This window comes from Akanthomyces muscarius, chromosome 5, assembly GCF_028009165.1.
Source record: "Akanthomyces muscarius strain Ve6 chromosome 5, whole genome shotgun sequence".
Taxonomy (NCBI): domain Eukaryota; kingdom Fungi; phylum Ascomycota; class Sordariomycetes; order Hypocreales; family Cordycipitaceae; genus Akanthomyces; species Akanthomyces muscarius.
The window spans coordinates 3,627,459-3,645,947 of record NC_079245.1 but is presented as its reverse complement, the minus strand read 5'-3'; the positions used below and the strand labels follow the sequence as shown (position 1 = coordinate 3,645,947).

At 52.5% G+C, this 18,489-nt stretch overlaps 6 protein-coding genes across 6 annotated transcripts; 3 read left to right on the top strand and 3 right to left on the bottom strand.

Annotated features, from left to right (window-relative positions):
* Positions 1–801: 801 nt before the first annotated feature.
* Positions 802–1,839, top strand: LMH87_010548 (uncharacterized protein; the record flags this gene model as incomplete). Its single annotated transcript, XM_056197722.1, has 1 exon — positions 802–1,839. The coding sequence occupies one exon, from the start codon at positions 802–804 to the stop codon at positions 1,837–1,839; it is 1,038 nt and encodes a 345-aa protein (XP_056054743.1).
* Positions 1,840–5,458: 3,619 nt separating this feature from the next.
* LMH87_010547 (uncharacterized protein) lies at positions 5,459–6,307 on the top strand (the record flags this gene model as incomplete). The annotated part of the gene is made up of 2 exons (XM_056197721.1): positions 5,459–5,535; positions 5,599–6,307. The coding sequence occupies 2 exons, from the start codon at positions 5,459–5,461 to the stop codon at positions 6,305–6,307; spliced, it is 786 nt and encodes a 261-aa protein (XP_056054742.1).
* Positions 6,308–7,266: 959 nt separating this feature from the next.
* On the bottom strand, positions 7,267–9,401 carry LMH87_010546 (uncharacterized protein; the record flags this gene model as incomplete). Its single annotated transcript, XM_056197720.1, has 4 exons — positions 7,267–7,553; positions 7,612–8,920; positions 9,022–9,114; positions 9,396–9,401. 4 exons carry the CDS (start codon positions 9,399–9,401, stop codon positions 7,267–7,269), a joined length of 1,695 nt encoding a protein of 564 aa, XP_056054741.1.
* Positions 9,402–12,078: 2,677 nt separating this feature from the next.
* On the bottom strand, positions 12,079–13,699 carry LMH87_010545 (uncharacterized protein; the record flags this gene model as incomplete). The annotated part of the gene is made up of 4 exons (XM_056197719.1): positions 12,079–12,292; positions 12,346–12,517; positions 12,674–13,567; positions 13,624–13,699. 4 exons carry the CDS (start codon positions 13,697–13,699, stop codon positions 12,079–12,081), a joined length of 1,356 nt encoding a protein of 451 aa, XP_056054740.1.
* Positions 13,700–14,175: 476 nt separating this feature from the next.
* Positions 14,176–16,123, top strand: LMH87_010544 (uncharacterized protein; the record flags this gene model as incomplete). Its single annotated transcript, XM_056197718.1, has 3 exons — positions 14,176–14,276; positions 14,329–14,885; positions 14,997–16,123. The coding sequence occupies 3 exons, from the start codon at positions 14,176–14,178 to the stop codon at positions 16,121–16,123; spliced, it is 1,785 nt and encodes a 594-aa protein (XP_056054739.1).
* A 254-nt stretch (positions 16,124–16,377) lies between these two features.
* Positions 16,378–17,499, bottom strand: LMH87_010543 (uncharacterized protein; the record flags this gene model as incomplete). Its single annotated transcript, XM_056197717.1, has 1 exon — positions 16,378–17,499. The coding sequence occupies one exon, from the start codon at positions 17,497–17,499 to the stop codon at positions 16,378–16,380; it is 1,122 nt and encodes a 373-aa protein (XP_056054738.1).
* Positions 17,500–18,489: the final 990 nt, after the last annotated feature.

The window sequence follows — 18,489 nt, the reverse complement described above, 5'->3', positions numbered from 1 at the left end:
GCGGCATAATACCTCTTCGGCCGCAATGCTATCGCTGCGAACCTGGCGTGGCCATGAAAAAGAGTCTGATTACATGCATCTCCATCCTTCTTGCGCGCTGGAATGCCCCCCCCCCCAAAAGTAGTACACAAGAACAGCAGTTCAAATGTCAGAATTCTGTCTTCCCCATACACCCCAGTTTGCAGTGCTCCTTTCCCCATGCTCTCATTCCCATATTTGCATCGATACCACGCCAGCTCAGAACTTCGTACTTAACCACCAGTGTCTTCCACAACCAGCTGGCAAGTAACCAGCACTGTATGGCTACCGAAATCCCGCAGCAACACACCGCCGTTCTTGTCAAAGAATAATACGCGAAGCCTTGTGCGCTCACCTACACAGGCGTTGCATTGCCGACAACCAAGTCTGAGATTTGAATCTTCTATCGGGCATTTCAACCTGGTGTCGCCTACTAAGCACCGGCACTTTCGGACAAAACATTTACTATATTTCTCTCTTTTTTAGTCCCCTGGAAAGATTTAAATACGATTGACATATCTGAGACGCACTATCTATGCCCCTTTCTCGGTACAAAGACCGACAGAAAGGGTAGGGCATTCTCTGTGACGCCGACCAGATTCGCCGAACCTCTCTTTTTCCATTGTGGGTGATTGAGTTTGACGGCTTTCATATTCCTTTGATATCCTTTCAAATTGCTTCGCTCCGCCCCACACAACAGATTTGTCCTAAATGGCCTCGGATATGTTTCGACTTTTAGCTAGCAGCTTGCCGCAATTTGCGAAAGGCGGGTGCTCGGGAAACATGGCACATTACGATGCTCGCTACGGCACGCATGCTTCAGCTAGCAACAACTTCGTTTCTGGCAGTCCAAATCAACTCGACTCGGAGGAGCAGGGTACTGTCAAGTCCCACAACCTCATTGATACCCTCAAGAAACACTGCAAGCCGTCGTATCCGTTTAACCGCTCGTCCAGCTCTCCAATAGGCGAGTTACAGTCGACCTCATGCAGCGTCGCCGCTATCGACTATAACATCGAGACTCCACCCATCGTCTTCCACGGCACGCACAGGGATAGCGCCGGCGCACTGATTTCTGGCCAGCTGTTCCTCGACATAAGCGATGACTTCGTTGAGATTGATAGCTTGAAAGCTACTATCCAGGCTCATACAGTCTACACGCGCCCTTACCAAAGCCACTGCCACGAGCGCCAGCATCATGATGTTGAGATTCAGGCCTGGGTTCTCCTAGGGTACACCACAAGATTGAGCCGGGGTCGACACACGTTTCCATTTTCCGGCTTCCTCGACGGCAAGCTGCCCGCTAGCAAGGATACACCAGTAATGTCCATTTCCTACGAGTTTATGGCCATGGCGCAAGTTTCGCACAGCACTGCCCTCGCCCGGCCCCCCACGCAGCTCAAAATCGAACGCAATCTTCTCGTCAGGCGCTCCATTCCTGAGCCAATCTTTCCCCGTCAAACGGTCCGCAGATTCCCGTCTTTGAACATTGCCGTCTACGCCAAGTACAATTCGGTAATAAACCCTACTGGCAGCAATAGCCTGACACTCACGATCGACGGCGTTGTGGCGCATGAGGAAAATGCCGAGACGATGGACCTGTGGAAGCTAAAGAAAGTGGCATGGAGGCTTGAGGAAACCATCAAGACCATTGCACCCATTTGCGACAAGCACATGGCCGCCGCCAACAAGGTCGGCTGTGGTAATGGCTTGCAGGGCATCACCCGCAGCGAGGTCCGCGTCATTGGCGAGAAGCAGCTGTACAAGCAAGGGGTGGAAGTTGGATTATTCCAGCGCCTGCTGTTCTGTCATAGATGTTGAATACTTCGTCCGCCCAGCGCACTCCCACCTCTACAAGTCGAGGTACACGTGCGACGCCAAGACGGACGACGGCATGCAGGTCTCGCATTCACTCTTTCTCGAGCTCACCGTCTCCAGGGGCTACAGCGCTTGCCTTATGCTCCGTATGCACTTTGGTATCATCCTCACCGAGTGCTCGGGCACGAGTATCAGCTGGGACAATGAGCCGCTACCTCTGTATGAAGATGTGCCGCCTAGGCCACCTTCGTACATCTGTGAATGGTCGGTCGAATATCAAGATCGTAGACCTTTGTCTGCAGGCCATGATATCGAGCAGGCAAACAGTACTGATCTGCCTACAAACCCCCCAGTGAGTGGCAGTGGTGATTTCTACAGTATAATTGCGACGTACTTTTAGTATAGCTTTATTCCCAATTCACTTCTGAAGGTGCATCTGACGCAATCATTGTGACGTGTCTCGCCAAGTTTGGGCGTTAGCTGCAGAAGGGACTTTACTTGTGGTAATGCTCGCAAGGCTTTACTACGCTGGCGTAAAGAACTCATCGTTGCGCCGGTCCATCGACTTGGAAACCTGGCAACACGCACCACTTCATTAGCTAATAATCAAGTTGCATAGTTTTGGTTGAGCACTCAAGCATGGCATGTTTAAAGCTTTATTGGGGGGCGTGGCTGACTGAACAGTGGTGGACAGTTCTGAACACGCCACTGCAAACCTGCAAAACAGACCACCCAGGGTTTAGTGGCTCTCTGCCAAATCAGCGGGCATTACAGGAGCGCGATATCGGCTCGTCTCTAAGGGCTTAATGGTGCTATTTCTCTCTTCTAAACAAGGAGCTGGTATATCTTACGAGGGCACACAGTATATATTCACTTGCTACGCAGTGCTCAGCTCACCTTCCAAATCAGACAGTCTTCAGTACTTGAACAATTTCCCTGCACAGGTTAGTTGTCGCACGCCTGAGTCTCTTCAGTAGTGGAAGGCATTCGTTAATCCCCCACAGAATTGAAAGGAAAGATGGATAACACTGTTGGGTCAGCTTCCAGCAAGGCTACCAAAGCCTCAATGTCCCCGTCTTTCAATACGCCCATCACCACGGAACACAGAGAGTGCTGTACTCTGTCCATGAGTTTCTCTTCACCCGGGGAGCCGGCCCGAACGATGTCGCCTCATTACTGCGTGGAAGATTTTAAACACCGTATAGTAGCAGCCTCCTTAACGAAGGAGGGCGAGAAGTTGGGTTTCACTGAAGTCGCACGCGATGTTAACGGAATGCGACGAAACTGTGGCTGAGCCAAGGAGGCTTGAGGTCACAGTATATTTACAGAATAACCCTCATGTTCGTGAAGGTTTGGCGATTTGTAATGCTTTTTTTTGGTATTTAGAAATCAAACTGTAGTTAAAACAATAGTACTCATAGTCCAGAGCAGCCGCGGTCAGGCTTCCTTGCAGTTCGTCTCAAAGGCGTGAATTTGTCAGTTTGCCAACCTGAGCCACATATCCTCAGTTCGGTTCGCCACGGCTCATGAGACTAATTTCTCTCACACGTTCTAGTCTTGTCGTCAAATCTGGGTCAAGTTCGCCTCTTTGGCGGTCGGGATATGGTGGCGTGGCGTAAGCATTAGTGTGAGTGATGTGATGGATACCACAATAAATGTACCACAGCAGCGACTACCAGCGTATCATGTGTTTTTAGTTTGGTGTCTGTACAAATAAAATAGAGATGGGTTGCAAAACGGGAATCTCACCAACGCGGCGATGCGCCAAGTCAGCTTTAGAGCCAATCCATTGACTTGACACTTCATGACGCCAGCCAACGCATCAGTCCACGATCACCCCCCGCGATCACCCCACGATCACACCACTACCAGCCGTGGCCCGATGCGGGCGTGATGCTTAATTGGGCGCAGCACCAATATTTATGTTGATAAAATCCAGCCCCATATCAGCTGTATGCTTCCATGAGAATAGAGGTCCAAGTTCTATTAAATTCAGCCAAAGCATCATCTTCAACCTGTCCCCAGAGACAACCATTCAATCATAACCTTTGCTAAATACATACCATGGCTCTCTTCACTCCAAGTCCATACCATTTTGACGCTCGCCAAAGTACTTGGACCCAGATCACCATTGGCGTCGGAATCTCGGGCATCCTGCTGCATGGCAGCCCAAATTCGACATTTGCGACATCGGAGACGCCTATGAGCTCTTCGGTGAGCTTCCTGGCATGAAGAAAGAGGATCTCAACATTGAGCTTACGGAGTCGCGGACGTTGCTCATATCCGGCAAAGTCGGGGCATCATTCGCCTCGAGCACTGGAGGCGAGCCAAAAACCTCGCAAGACAAGCACGACTCTTCTGGAGACACGAGAGATGACGCAAAAGAACACGACGAGAACAAGAAGCCCAATTACTGGCTTCAGGAACGCCATACTGGCGAATTCTCGCGAGTCTTTAACTTTCCAGCAGGGCTTGAGAAGCCCCAGCTTTCGGCCACTATGGAACGTGGCGTGCTACGCATGATTCTCCCAAAGTCCAGCGGCCATGAGAGCTACAAGTACCTATTTACTAATTGGACTTGACGCAGTCATGCGACCACAATTTCCGCGTGGAGGAATGGGCCGCAAGGGACGCTACTAGTTAGGCACACAGTACAGTCAGGATAAATACGGCGATTTACATGACCTGGTAGTAACTTGTTATTAAAGGGGTGTATTTAAATGCAGAACTATGCCTTGGTCAAGTATGGCGTTCTTATAACTATGCCACGATAAAGGAATCCAACGCGGATACATTTAACTTTCAGGCGATAACTCGGACGTAAAGCCGTCGTTACCCATCGATCATGTATATTCCACAAACGGCACCAGGGACAACATTATTTTATTTTGTTCTTTTATTATAATGTCATTATTTTGCCTTGTGTTTACATGATTTTTATCCATTATTTTATATCATTATTAGAGATTAAAGTTACTTATAAAGAGAGAGTCAATTTATAATACTCTACTATACATAACTAGTGGATCGAGGCGCAGCGGCTCTCGCCAGAAAACGCCGTGAATAAACCCGCCCGCACCCGAGTTACCTAATGGCAAACGGCCCAGCCTGGCCGCCCACCGCTCCGACTTCGGGACTTTTTTTTCTTACAGCTCGATGTAGGACAGAGCAGCTCCATAGCTATCACGCCCTTCTTCTCATTCTTCTCGACGACAACGACGACGACGACCCCAGCTTTGCATTGCCAATCCCAATCGAACCAGCGGACCTTTTTTTCTCCTTCTTTCTCTTTCTTCTCCCTCGTATCGTCCCACCGAAAATCCCTCGCTGCCGTCATTAAGCTTCCTACCCGACAAAACACCATCCACCGGGGATGCGACGCAATTCACTCGTCGAGCTTCGTCCTATACTCCCATACCGCCTCCGACACTCCCGCCATCCTACATTGGTATAATATCCGCTATATCTGGCTGAAACACAAAATAAAAGACGGAATTGCAAAGCCATGGCTCCGTCCGTGGATGCCGCGACGCCATCGCCACCATCCTCCACCACAATCACAACCACACCTCCCACACAAACGAGCTCGAAAGCACGCCAATGGAACACCAAAAACCTCGGCATGCGTCTCGGCGCCGACGCCATCAGTGCTGCATGCGCCGCCGGCTTAATATCCCCTCTAATAGCCTTCATTGACAAGTAAACCCCCCTTCCCTCCGACCAACCTCCCAATCTCCCATCTCTAACCAATGTCTCCTCCAGATCCATCATGGAAAATGCCTCCGGCTCGAGCCCGTCCATCCTCGCCTCCCTCCGCCGCTCCTTCACCTCCCTCCTGCGCCACCCCCTCCGCACCCTCGCCTCCAAGCCCGTCGGCCTCGTCTTCCTGCTCTACGGCGGCACCTACCTGACCGCCAACACGCTCGACACCGCCTCCTCGACGCTCTCCGCCTCGCCTGCCCGCACCACCACCTCCGGCCCCTCCAAATTCGCCGCCTCGTCGCTCGCCAACGTCTCGCTCTGCGTGTACAAGGACCAGGCCTTTGTCAAGCTGTTCCGCGCGCCCGGCGCCTCCGCCCCGCGACCCGTCCCGCTCCCCTGCTTTGCCATCTTTGCGCTGCGCGACTGCCTGACCATCTTTGCGTCGTTCAACATCCCCGCGCGCCTGGCGCCGCACCTCGACGCCTACACGGCGCAGAGCATGCGCGTCTCCGGGCTCACGGCCGCGCAGTTCCTCGCCCCCGCCGCCGTGCAGCTCTTCTCGACGCCGCTGCACCTGCTCGGCCTGGACCTGTACAACCGCCCGTCGACGGCGGCTGCGAGGATGACGTGGGGAGATCGCTGGCGCGCGATTCGTGGCGGATGGCTCCCCTCGTGCGCGGCGCGCATCGGACGCATCGTCCCAGCGTTTGGCGTCGGCGGCGTCGTCAACTACAAAGTCCGGCAGGGCTTCATGGCAAAGTTGGAATGATCAAAATGCCACTCTGTGCCCTTTTCGTTTCATTTTCCTTCTTTTCACTATTGTTTCATAATAACGGTCACCTATGATATACTGCCTTTTGCACATCCATTACTGCATTATAGATCCACGGGGTTCACGCTGGAAATCGGTTTAGAGGGGATATCTTACTTGGGAGTCATGCATTTTTGTATCTTCATTAGTGTTCACTATTTCGCCAGCTCTGGAAGTAATGTACTGCGTGGCAAGCACTTGTCCTACCAACGTACTTTCAACTTGCTCAACAATTGGATTTGGACATATTGATTCAATCGCCGCAAGGTAGATACAGTGAAAATTCCATCCTCGCATATTCCTCCTCGCCATCTTGATTTTTTTCTTCTCCAACATCCCTTTTCTTACTCTCAACCTCACATGTTGCGACAAGCGATAGCATCACATTGTCCTAGATCATTTAATTCATTCCCTCTTCTCCGTCCCGTTAAAAAAACCATGACAGCTTTACATCATTGTTCCCGTCCCTGCTCAGGTATAAACTGCTACCAAAAAAAGTAAAATCAATCAACCCCAACCTGAACGCCGCAGCAAAAAAAGAAAAAAGCCAGCATTGCAGGACGAGTATGTGAGCCGCCTCTGCAACGATAAAAGAAGGATCCGCAGCGATTGCTCTGCTGACAAGGACAAAAAAAGAGTATAAATGCTGAAAAGAAGAAAAAGAGTCGTGCATCCTCTGTAAGACCGCTTTCGCTCGTACATGGGCTGTCACCATTATGTCGAAGAGCTCCCACTCATGACTCATGGAGATTGCCGCGGATGAGCAAGACGTCAGCAAAAGCTACACCAATGTCAAGATTGCGCGTGCATCTTCAGCCTAGATACTAAAGAAGTAAAGAATTTGTACCCAAGAAAAGAAAAGAAAAATGGCAAAGATCGACGGAGCGTATATGACTGTTGGTGATTTTCGGAGCAGCCTAGTTGCGCATTACCTCGGCGCGTAGAAGCAGCTTGTCCGACTTACCCAGAACTGAGTCGAGGTCGTAAGCGCTGATCAAGTTGCTGGGCTGTTTCGTCTGCTCGTTAAGAGAAAACAATTGCAACTCGTCTCGGTCGGACACGTCCAGACGGGTCGCAATAACGCCTTGAAGCTTCTTGAACTGGGCATCCTTGTCCGAGCGAGTATCGACACGAGGCACGCGCAGGGCAATGAGATCGTCGCCGTGGTACATCTTGACCTTGATCAGTTGCTGCTGTTGACCAGCTGTGTAGAGTTAGTTTTATGTCCAATGCTGCAGCAGAGTTGAAGTTTTGCATCTTACCTGGTCCTGATCCACTGGCTTGGCGTGGGCCAGAAGGCAGTCCACCATAGCCACCACCGTTCAGATTGCTTCTGGACCCGTTTCTCGAGTCGCCATTTGTAGGTGATCCTGACTGGTGCGACTCTTGCGAATCCCTATATTCCTGGCCGTTGGTGTTGCCGTCCATCTCATAGTCACCCTCTCGAGGGGCAAAGAATTGCTTGACTAGGGTGCAGCGCGAAATATAGGCGGGCTGGCCCAGCAAGTTCTTTACGTATGCGTCTAGGTTGTGCAGGCGACCTTCCGTGATGGCATCGGTGACATAGCTGACAGGTCCGGGCATGTACGGCAGTGATCGTTTTTGCGATCCTGTGTTGCCAGCTTCCGTGGGAAATTCCGTAAGCAGTGCAATCTGAAAGTCGTAAAAGTCTTCGTAGTATCGTGAAAGCTCCCAGTGTCGGCCGTCCTCCAGCATGGCTTCGATAACAAACCAGTACTTGTCCTCGGCAAAGCAGTAACGGGGGATTCGAGCCTGGATCGGGGCGTAGAGATCGGATGTCGAGTTGCTGACATGGCGAGCGGCCTGTTGGGTTGACTGGGCCCGAGAATGTCCACCGGCTTGGCTCTCGGCCTGCTGCTGCAGACTGAGGCGCTCCATACCTTGTTCCATCTGCTGCTGGCCAGCCTCGAATTTCCCGAGGGTGATGCTGCTATTCTTGTACTCAGCGGCCATCTTCTTCCATTCCTCGACCCGAGGCACGCCGGCCTGCTTGATGGCGTCGCCAGGGTTGGCAATGGCTCTGTCGGTGGCCATGTCTCTAATTTCGATAAACGAGACGGGAATGAGACCGGGGCCGCCTAGTCTGCCGATGGGCTTGGCAACGAACCACTCCGGGTTAGACTGTGCGATTACGATGATGGCCTCGCCAGCCTTGGCGTTCAGTTCGTCTGCTCGCTCGGCCACAAAGTCGTACATGACAATGCCGTAGACCATGGCGCCGCCCTTGCCGCCAGATTTGGAGAGGCGTTGGCTAGGGATGGCGCTAGAAGTCGGGGAGGCGTCGCTGTATCCAGAGTCGTGATCAGGGGTCTTGTTGGCTGTAGGTGGGCGAATGCCGGTGCCTTCGGATTGCGCGCTGTCTCGCTCGGTTCGGCCAAGAGCCTGGAAGAAGGCGACAGGCACCAGGCCACGCGCATCTGGCAGAGCCGGGTTGCATGCTTCGTACCAGTCGGGGTCTTCTTCGCGGCCGATAACGTGGAAGAAGTCGCCTCGGGAGAAGCTCAGCTCCTGCGAGGTGCGGGCAGTGTAGTCGTAAAGCGCTCGGATGACCTGGTGCAGAAGTATGCTTGTTAGCATGTGATTTACGTGTTTCGACCGTCGTCAGTGGACGCAGAGGTCCTGTCGTGGTAGCCGTTGGTAGGCAAACGAACCTTTTTCGGAGGGACAATTGCGACAGCCGACTTTGGCGTGACAGGGGCAGTCTGGGACTTGTCCTTGTCGCCTTTGATGGATCGTCGAAGAGCCTGTTTAGAGAGAATCGAGCAGATTAGCAAACGCTCGCGTTGAATGCATGCCATAAAGGGTTGGTGGGGAAAACATGGTGTTGCGGTCGCGCCGAGGTCATCTTCAGCACAGCGTGGAATGATCAAAGCACTCGAGCTCTGCGGTCTTGTCGCTTCAGCTGTCTGGAAGAGCATTCTGCTGCGCTGCAGCCAGCAACTCGAAGCTAATGACGCGATCGCAACGGCTCGGACGGGGACTCAGCGCGAGGGGCTGCGGGATTGGCGAGGGCAGGCAAACGCACCTTCATTCTTGCGACAGTATAAAGCGATCGATGGTCGCTCTGCAGCAAAGACTACAAGGAGACGGAGTCGAGATGGATGGCCTGCGCAGAGGCAACGCGATCACCGGGTCGTAGACGGGTGACGCTTGTAGTAGGGGCTTGTCGGTATCGATAGACCGTTTCGTTTTATTCGCTGTCAAGGTTTCTGGCGAGAATTGCCCCCTCAATGGTAAGGAAAAAACAGGCGTCGCACTAGCTAAATCTGAAGAGGGGGATGGATTGCTTGGTGTGAAGAGGAAACAAAGAGGGTGGCGGCAAGCGCCGTGGTAGGCCGACAAGTAGCGCACAAGTTTCTTTCAGAGCGGCACTAGTGGGTCAAAGGAAGCTGGGCTAGATGGTTGGGTGGTTGTGAAGCAAAGGGAAAAAAAATAGACAAGGCAGGAGAGGGTGATGCATAGGTAGGTAAGGCGGCTACGAGGAGAGAGGCCAGAGGCTGGGACGGGAAAAGGAGGGGTACAAAGAGCTTGCAGAAGGGTGATTATGTACCTATGTAGGTACAACATTGTCATGAGCAAGGCACTTTTACTCAGAGCCGCACTCTCAGTCAATATACAGCAGTGAATACAGCAGTCAACAAGGTACGTACCGTAAGGTAATGAGGTAGGAAAGGTAAGGTACCTAGCACCTCGGCGGTCGCTTGGGTGAGATGAGCGACAAAGGCACAAGCTTTCCGGGGGGCCACGGCGGGGGTGACAGTGCGTTGCCTTTCTACAGCATCCACTAGAGCCACTGAAAGCCGCCACCGGCATGCCAAGGCCCACGGTACAGTAGGTACCTTGCCAGTACCTGGCCTGCCTGCCCCTCGGGCCTCCAACCATCACCCAGTTGTCCTGGTATTAATGCAAGGCGACGTCTGTGCCGTCCCTTGCGTTGGGCTTGCAGACACAGATCGGGTGCTTTGTGTCTTGGTACCAAACTGATTAACGTTACCAGCTCGTCCCTTCGGGTGTGGCTTTTCCGCCTCGTACGCTGGCGGCAATTAATTAATTGCGAGCACGGCGCAGTCACTCTGCATCCGCGGTATACACCACCACCATCCATCCAACACAGGGAGCAACTCATTGCTCATCTCCCCGTACCCATGCTCCATTTGATTCGTCACCTGTCAAACATAATAAACTCGTCTTATGTAGGCCAAGTATGCGCCGTAGTTTTCATCTCGTTGCGACTGTTCAGTGCTGCCTAAAGACGCTCCCAGCCAGCTGTCCCGCGACCCTCGCTTACAGCGCCACCTGCATGCCTACCTCTCTAACAAACAACAATGGGTGAGGCCTCTTCATCTCTTCTCCTCACTTCTCCTCGGCATTGACATGACGTCTGTTATACCCACCTATCAGAAAAACAACAATACCTTCAACAGGCACGGAAGCGTGGGGTCGCGTGGCCATTGAAACCAGCACCGCCCACTGGAATGCGGCCCCCTGGGCTTGAGCCGGCCATTGTTAGTATCCAGTGCATAAACGGCACATCTTTGTTTAATAATAACCACGGCGCCACGCATTGTTATACCCCTCCAGCTCCGCGCGGAAATTAGAAAAAAAGAACTATCTCTTTTTACCTTTTTAATATTCTTGGTGCGCCACGAACCCAGTTCCATCCGTACCTGCAGCCCTTTTCATGCTGGCTACATGCGGTTCGACAGCCGCACCTACATGGCGTGATGCCCTCGCACCACGCCGAGTGGGAGGCACAACATCTGTTCAGCACTGGAAAAGATACGAACAATGACTCCAATGAAAAATCATCTCCACGGCACACGAAGCTTACACCTGATGGTTCGGCTGCTTGTTCGGTCGTTTGCTTGGCTGCTGTCTCTGCCTGTGTTTCCTCCGCCCGTCGCACCGCACCAAGGAAGTCCCGATGGAAGACGCATGGATGCTTGCTGATCCTCCAAGCGAGTGTATCACGAAAAAAGAAAAAAAAAAGTAAACGTGGCTACCATGTTCAAGACGTTACTCATGACCCTACACAGGCGGGGCTGTGCCAGCCGAGTTATTGGCTCCATGTAAAGACTGAAACGTCTGCAGGGCTTCCCTGGTAGATGCATAAACACGCACGCTTCGCGGGCCAGGCATGGATAGATATGCAAACGAATACTCAACACATTCCAAATGCAACGCATGATGATTCAAAAAACGTGGGAAACGTCTTCACAAGCTATCAAAGGGGAGCTACCAAACGGGCTAGGCGTCTATCCAATAACTGCAGAAACAGCCGTCGAAACTCGCTTGCGGCTTCAGGGAAGTAAATGAGAAAAGAAAGTGACTCCCTCCCCATCAGTGCAAGCGCCAAAAATGCTAAACCGGAGATGAATCTCCCTTGTTGCTTCTGTATGTACTTGGTTGCATCTTCACTTGTCCTGGCGCTTCCAGCTCCACGTGAAACAAGCTCTGCTATCCCGCTAAATGCCGAACCATGGTCGCTCGCTAGGTATGGTGAGATAACAAAAAAATCGGTTCCGCGTTGGCACTTAGTATTTGCCTCTACGGGCGCGGAACAGAATTCATGTCGTAGGAAAAAATGTGCCAGAAAAGAAGCCCTTCGTTACTGAATAATGTCCAGAGGCTCGTCGTTCGAACAGATTGGGGTACGTGATGGGGGAGTGGACGGAATATCGCAAAAATAATATATCATGAGGTCACGTTCAGATCTGACCCTTGATGTCAACACTTCTGAAGGCTGTCGCGCGGGATGTCTCAAAGAGGTTGCCCGCTTTGCCTGTCAAAAATACGATATTGTCGGAGCGATCTTCAAGCAAATCTTGGCCTTGTTGGTCAATGATGAACTGGGCTGCATCCGCATCCGACTCGAAGCCAAGCTCTTCAGTGACGAATCGGAGCTTGACATCGGGTTTGTACCTGTGTGATTATTAGCGGTCGGCCGTGTGCTGTAGTATCAGGATGCAACGTACGCTCTGCACATATTACATAGCGCTGCTAGGCGTTCTCTGACCACAAACATATCCATAAGATATGCTCCCATGTTGGGTGTGTCGAGGTATAGCTGGAAGAATTTGTGATAGTTTCCCAACGCCAATGCCGATCGCACGTTCAAAGCGTGCTTAATCGGCATTTCCTCCTTTTCTGCTGCTGTTAGATCTGCCATCGTGTCGTTCAATCCTGTCCGGTTGGCTGTATGAATGAAATATAAAATACGATACGCTTTGAATTCCACGGCGTTCCCTTTCAGGCCCAGCTCGTACAGAGAACGCAGCTGGGTCTGGCACTGATTATACTCACCAATATCCCCCTTCTCAAGCGCGATTCTGGCGTGAATCTCGTACACCGAAACCGTAAAGTCGTTTCTTATGCGCTGTACAGTCAAATCTTGTCGCATCGATTTAAACTGGTCGCACACATAAGAATAGTTGCCCTCCTTCCTCCACTTCCTCTTCAGCAAATCCAAGGTTTGGCGTAAAATGTGCTCCGGACGAACGTTGGAGGGAATAGGCGGGGCAGTCAAGCGTAGATATCTCTTTTCTAACACTTCGCTGGTGCCCACAATAGGCCCTGACGACAGAGTGCTCTCCGTCGGCGTAATGTTCGCGGCTTTGTACTCGGTCTCAAAGCGTCGCTTGCGCTTGCTCGCGTCCTTCTGGAACTTACTGGACTTTGCACTGTCGTCCAAGTCGCCTCGCTTTTCGTACGGATACGATGTTCGAGCTTCCAATGAACTACGGTCCTTAGCCGTGTTCCACGGCGCTTTCGTAACGCCTTCGATTGTCGACTCGGTAGACTTTCGCTTTCTCGTGTTGTCTATGCTGTATAATGGGTTTCCTAGTTTCGCCGCGCGATCGGCCTTGATAAGCACTTGCGGCAGTGGCATCTTATCCCAGTCGAGGGTGTGCAGTGAGCCATTGTCCTTGGCCACTCCGATAGTATCCTTCAGCTTCGCCTCTATCTCGGCCCGAGTAACATAGGCATCGTCGTTGGTGGGAAGGAATGATCGCTGGACATAATTTCTAACGGATTCCGGCCATTCAGTCTTCGCCTTGGGCTGAGCCTCCGGAGCTGCTGCTGCGGGTGGTGACATTCCGGGGGGTGCAGCGGGAGGCACGGCCTGGTATCCGGGAGGTGGAGGAGGGATATATTGCGCGAATCCTTGTCGAACCTGAACGGGAATGAATGCAGGATCTGCTGTCACGTTAGTCGCTAAAAAGGCTCAAGTTGCACAACCCCGGGGTACGTACTGGGATGATAGGCGTGAGGTGCAGGTGCAGACTGGGCGCTGGGCGCAGTTTGCGTGGCGGGCCAGCCAGATACCATCTCGGGTACGGAAGCTGAATTAGATGTTAGTTCACGGGGCAGCGTCGATGATAATAAGATCCGGCGCAGAGTTTTTTTTGAGAAATGAAAGCAGCGTCGCAGTGTTCACCGGTTTGAAGGAGACCTTGACTTTAGATTTGCCTGGAAACGAAATGGCGCCGGTGCGTCTCTTGAAGTTTTGTGTCCCGTGACTGCGGCGGTAGAACCACGGGTAACACAGCAGCGACGCTTGACGCGCAACAAGACAGCAGCAGCTGTAGATGACGATTTTGATGATTTAAATCAACGACAAAAATATCAATTTTATGCTCAAATAACAGCGCGGACTTCTTTTATATTTTGAAGTGAATTCTGGTTCGTTCTGGCAATTGCCTACGAGCCCCACGGCACTTGGCTTCCCTCAAACTTTGGCGGCGATCTTCGCCCGCTTTTGCCCTCACCTTGACATCACCAGCCGCGGAGATATGATATGACGGATGTTCTTAAAACACATAGACTTGACGACAGCGCTAAGGCCCTCCTATCTACCAGATGAGGTGCTGCTGTTTGTGCAAGATAATGTCGGCCTATATGAGGGGTAAGTGCCACTTGCCTGCGCGGGCTCAACGTGAGACGCTAATGTTCTGAAGCAAGTTTAAATTGCCAAACCAGCAAAATGGGCAGGTGTACTTGACTACACATCGAATATGTTATGTCGATAAAAATGAGCCGCGCTTGAACTCTGCAGCTTTGGAACTGAAGGATGTGGACAGATATGAGTTCTATGCGGGGTTCCTCAAGTCGTCAGCCAAGATCACTTTGATACCCAAGCCGCTTCGCAGGTCAGGACTGCAAAGTCGTTCTACAACTGTCGCGCCGAACTCGAGGCATTCAACACCAACGCCCAACAGTGAAGGCGGCTATCGGCCACCAACCGAGTCGCAAAATGTCACAGCTGCGACCTGGGTCTGCAAAATATGCAGCTTCTCCAATCCAGTGCCTGCCAACTTTGACGCGACGACAGCAAATGCACATACGCCTCTACCGCCATGCCTTGCTTGTGGTATCAAACCAACCCTGCAGCATGTGCTGAAAGCTGCCATTTCAAATGCATCCAAGCGGTCGGTAGCACCACCACAAGCCCCGCCGCCGGCGTCTGAGCGAACAACGGATGCTGGCCATCCTACGAATGAGTATTTCGGTCAGAGTACGATGCGCCGATCAAATGAGCCTCTTCAGTGCCCGAGATGTACTTTTTCCAATCATCCGTCATTGATGTCGTGCGAGATGTGCGGTGCGTCACTCGTGTCCAAGTCAGGTCCCGTTTTCGCGACGACACCTGCGCTTAACAATGACCGAACCGAGTCCCCGGGGCCAATGCTTGACAAAAAGGCCGCAAGCGGGCCTATAAGCTTGGAGGCTCTTGATGGGGTGAAGATATCATTTCGCGGCGGCGGAGAGAAGATCTTTTACGAGCGATTGAAGGGGTCCATGACGCAACGGAAGTGGCTATTGCACAATGCTCCCCCTCCACCAAAAGGACGCCCTCGAGACGGCAGCCTCTCTGGCGCAGAAGCCGACACAGGCGTGAGCGAGCGCAGAACAAAGACGGCGGGCATCGCTGGTCTTGAGCAGCTCGGTCTGAGCCGGCACAAGAATAACGAGTTACTCATTGGTAGTGCCTTTGAGGATCTTGAGGCGCTCATGGCGTCTGCAAAAGAGGTCATTGCGCTTGCTGAGAAGTTTTCCTTGCAGAAAGGTTCTGGGAATGGCAGCTTCTCGGCGGAAGAGAACGCAATTCTTGCCGAGTCAGCGAGCCAACTTGGCCTTGTTACGACAAAGGACATGGTCGGGGGTAGCGGCGGCTCGGAATCGCTCTATCTCTCCGAGCTGGCGCGCAACTTGGCTGAATTCCTCACTGACGACACGCGGAGTGTGCTTAAAAAGGCAGGCGGTATCTTGACTCTGGTCGATCTATGGGCCATGTTCAACAGAGCACGTGGGGGCGTTGAGCTCGTCAGCCCGCTGGATTTTGAAAAGGCGGCTCGGTTATGGGAGAGCTTAAAAATGCCAGTTCGGCTCCGCACCTTTCGAAGCGGCGTCATGGTCGTGCAGGGACGGGATCGCACTGACGAAACCACCATCAAGACACTGCTCTCGTGGCTCCAGGATCTGCACGAATTTCCACCAGAGCGTGACGTGCTCTGGGACTGGCGAGCGTTTGGTCGCGGCGTGACGGCGCAAGAAGCCGCGGAACGGTTCGGCTGGAGTCTGGGCGTTGCCGAGGAGGAGCTGCTCATGGCCGAAGAGCACGGCGCTGTGTGTAGAGAAGAGGGTCTGGAGGGGCTCAAGTTTTGGAAGAATTACATTGGTTCGGAGCCCATTGATGATAGCGAGGCGGAAGATCCCATTATTGCGAGGCTCCGAAGCGCTGCATTGATATAAGACGATCGCAGAGACATGCATTATTAAGACTACAACAAAGCAAGTTCATCAGTATTATTGTTTGTCATGCTTATCGTAACTATATAAGTACCCCTTTGTAAACTCATGAACGCCAGCCAGTATTGTTGCCACAATATTTCTCCATGCTTCACAGATAAATCATAATGTACATAACCCTTCGCAGAGTATACGACAGGGAAGAAGCGAAGCGAAGGATAGCAACGCTGCGAAGAAAGGTGAAGAAGAAAGCATATTTATACCACAACATGTGTTGACATGTGCTCAACAGCCTCCTTGATGGTTCTCAGCATACGCTGGTTGATACAGAATGGACAGCGTAGAGGCCCTTCGTGAGACTCCATTGGCTGATTGGAGTGGATTGGCGTTAATGTCAGCTCTGGGGGGATCTCCTGTGACGGTGTCTCGTATCTGTGGTCCTGAGGTCTATCCGTAACCATATGGGCTGCCTGCAGACTTGCGTGCTCGGCTCGTTCGCGTTCTTCCCGAACGGCGGCAGCTTGCTCCTCCGCGGCCTGCTCTTCCTCTTGCAGCTGACGGAGCGCATTTTGCAGCACGACCTCGGGGTCGTCGTCTGCATACATGTGTTGTTGCTCTGGCTGTGGAGGAGGTAGCTCGTCCTCGGGTTGCGGCATGTGCATCTCTGGCGGGGGTTGCTCAGCCGCTATGCGGCGCATAATCTCGTCGCGAACGAGCGCGCAGGTGTTGAGGGACGCTTCTACGCCCACCACGCGGAGGACTTGTTCGCGGATCGCGGCAGGGCTCGTGTCGTGGGCGATGGCCATGAATCGCGGCACGCAGTCGGACAAATATTCAATGTCGTCGGCGGGGCTCATGCTCGCATCGGCGTGCCGTCGCTGGCGGCGTATGAGGAGTCCGTATCTCTTCTTGAACCTGTGGATCCAGCCAGGTGAAAACTCGGGTGCCGGTTCTTCGCGGTAGCGGGGTAGCTGGCTAAAGATGGACTTTGCCTTTTCGCCGAGCTCGTCGTTTGTTGGTTGGCGCCCAGAGGCCTGTACCTGCTGGTACCATAGTAGCACAAGCTTTTCCACGTCGGGCCAGTTGCCAAACCGCAACCGCGACCCGGACAGCTGCGGGTGCTCTCCATCTAGCCTGGAGTACTTGGGCGACAGAGAATGGGAGACGGTGGACTGGCTGATCATCTGCCCATATTGGTCAAAGAACCAGTCGATGCACGCCCTGTGGGACGGGCGCATGGTCTGACTGCTGGCCCATCTTCGCAGCGCACGACGCTGGTCAAGCGTCAACGAATGGCGTTCCTTGGAGCCGCTTGGTGTCAACGAAATGTCGTGAGCTGGGTCAGGGACCAGAGCTGGGTCGGTGGTGTCTTCGGACATGGTCCAGCTACAAGCTATGCCAAGGTGGGTATGGGAAGCTGCGGTTGTTGCAATCGTTGTATCCGAAGCGTAGCTCATAGTAGGATTTTCTACTAAGGCGGTGATGCCTTTGTCGGGCTCACCAGTTTGGGTGTCCGCACGTGATCTTGGTTGAACCGTTTGCCGCTTGTGCTTGCTAAGTGCAAAATTACTCGGGCGCAGGCTACTACAGAATTGCACTACGGGCCTTTGCGCTAAGAGGGGCGACGAAATACGGCCTAATTGAAAATGCATAAATACAAATGTCTGATTAATGGCTCCTAGATTGGGGCCGCGCGAAATCAACATTACAAGAGCGGCAGGTGCATGGAACAAGGAGCAAATCGAAAGTTAAAGGTGTTGATTGGGCCTGCAGCTGTGGCGTAATGTTTGCCTTTCACCCAAGCCTACCACGTCCAACAGCCATAGCCCGTCACGCGGTTGAGCGTCTAGCGGTCTCGTTTTCGTATTTCACATAATTATTACAAGAAATCATTCTAGAGTGATATTTTGTGATAAATAACCAACAGATGCTCTGCTATTCGCAGATCGTGTTAGTTTCAGGTGCCAAGATCTGGTGGTTCATCCTGAGCGCAACCTGGTCCAACAAGCGAGACCGCATAAGAGCCTGCTGAGGAGATAGACCGAGGCCGGACGATATGAAAGCTAAGCATCTACAGTGACTTAGTTATCTGTCCCCTAGCCCGTAAGCAAATCCCATGGCGGCTGGCTGTGAATCGCAGATCTCTGTGCAACATGATCCGGTTAAGCTGCGAAAAGAATTCTAGGCCAAGATGGGACTTTCCAAAATACGCCGAACAGTAATCCTGCCTCGAGAACAATCTTGTTGGTCCGTAAACTGGCGACCACGGAATTTCCACCTTCGTCGAAAATGAGAACCTTGAATTCCGGTTCGGTCCTATAGTTAATCACACGCTTAAAAATCACAACAGAACCGTCACAGTTGCGCCA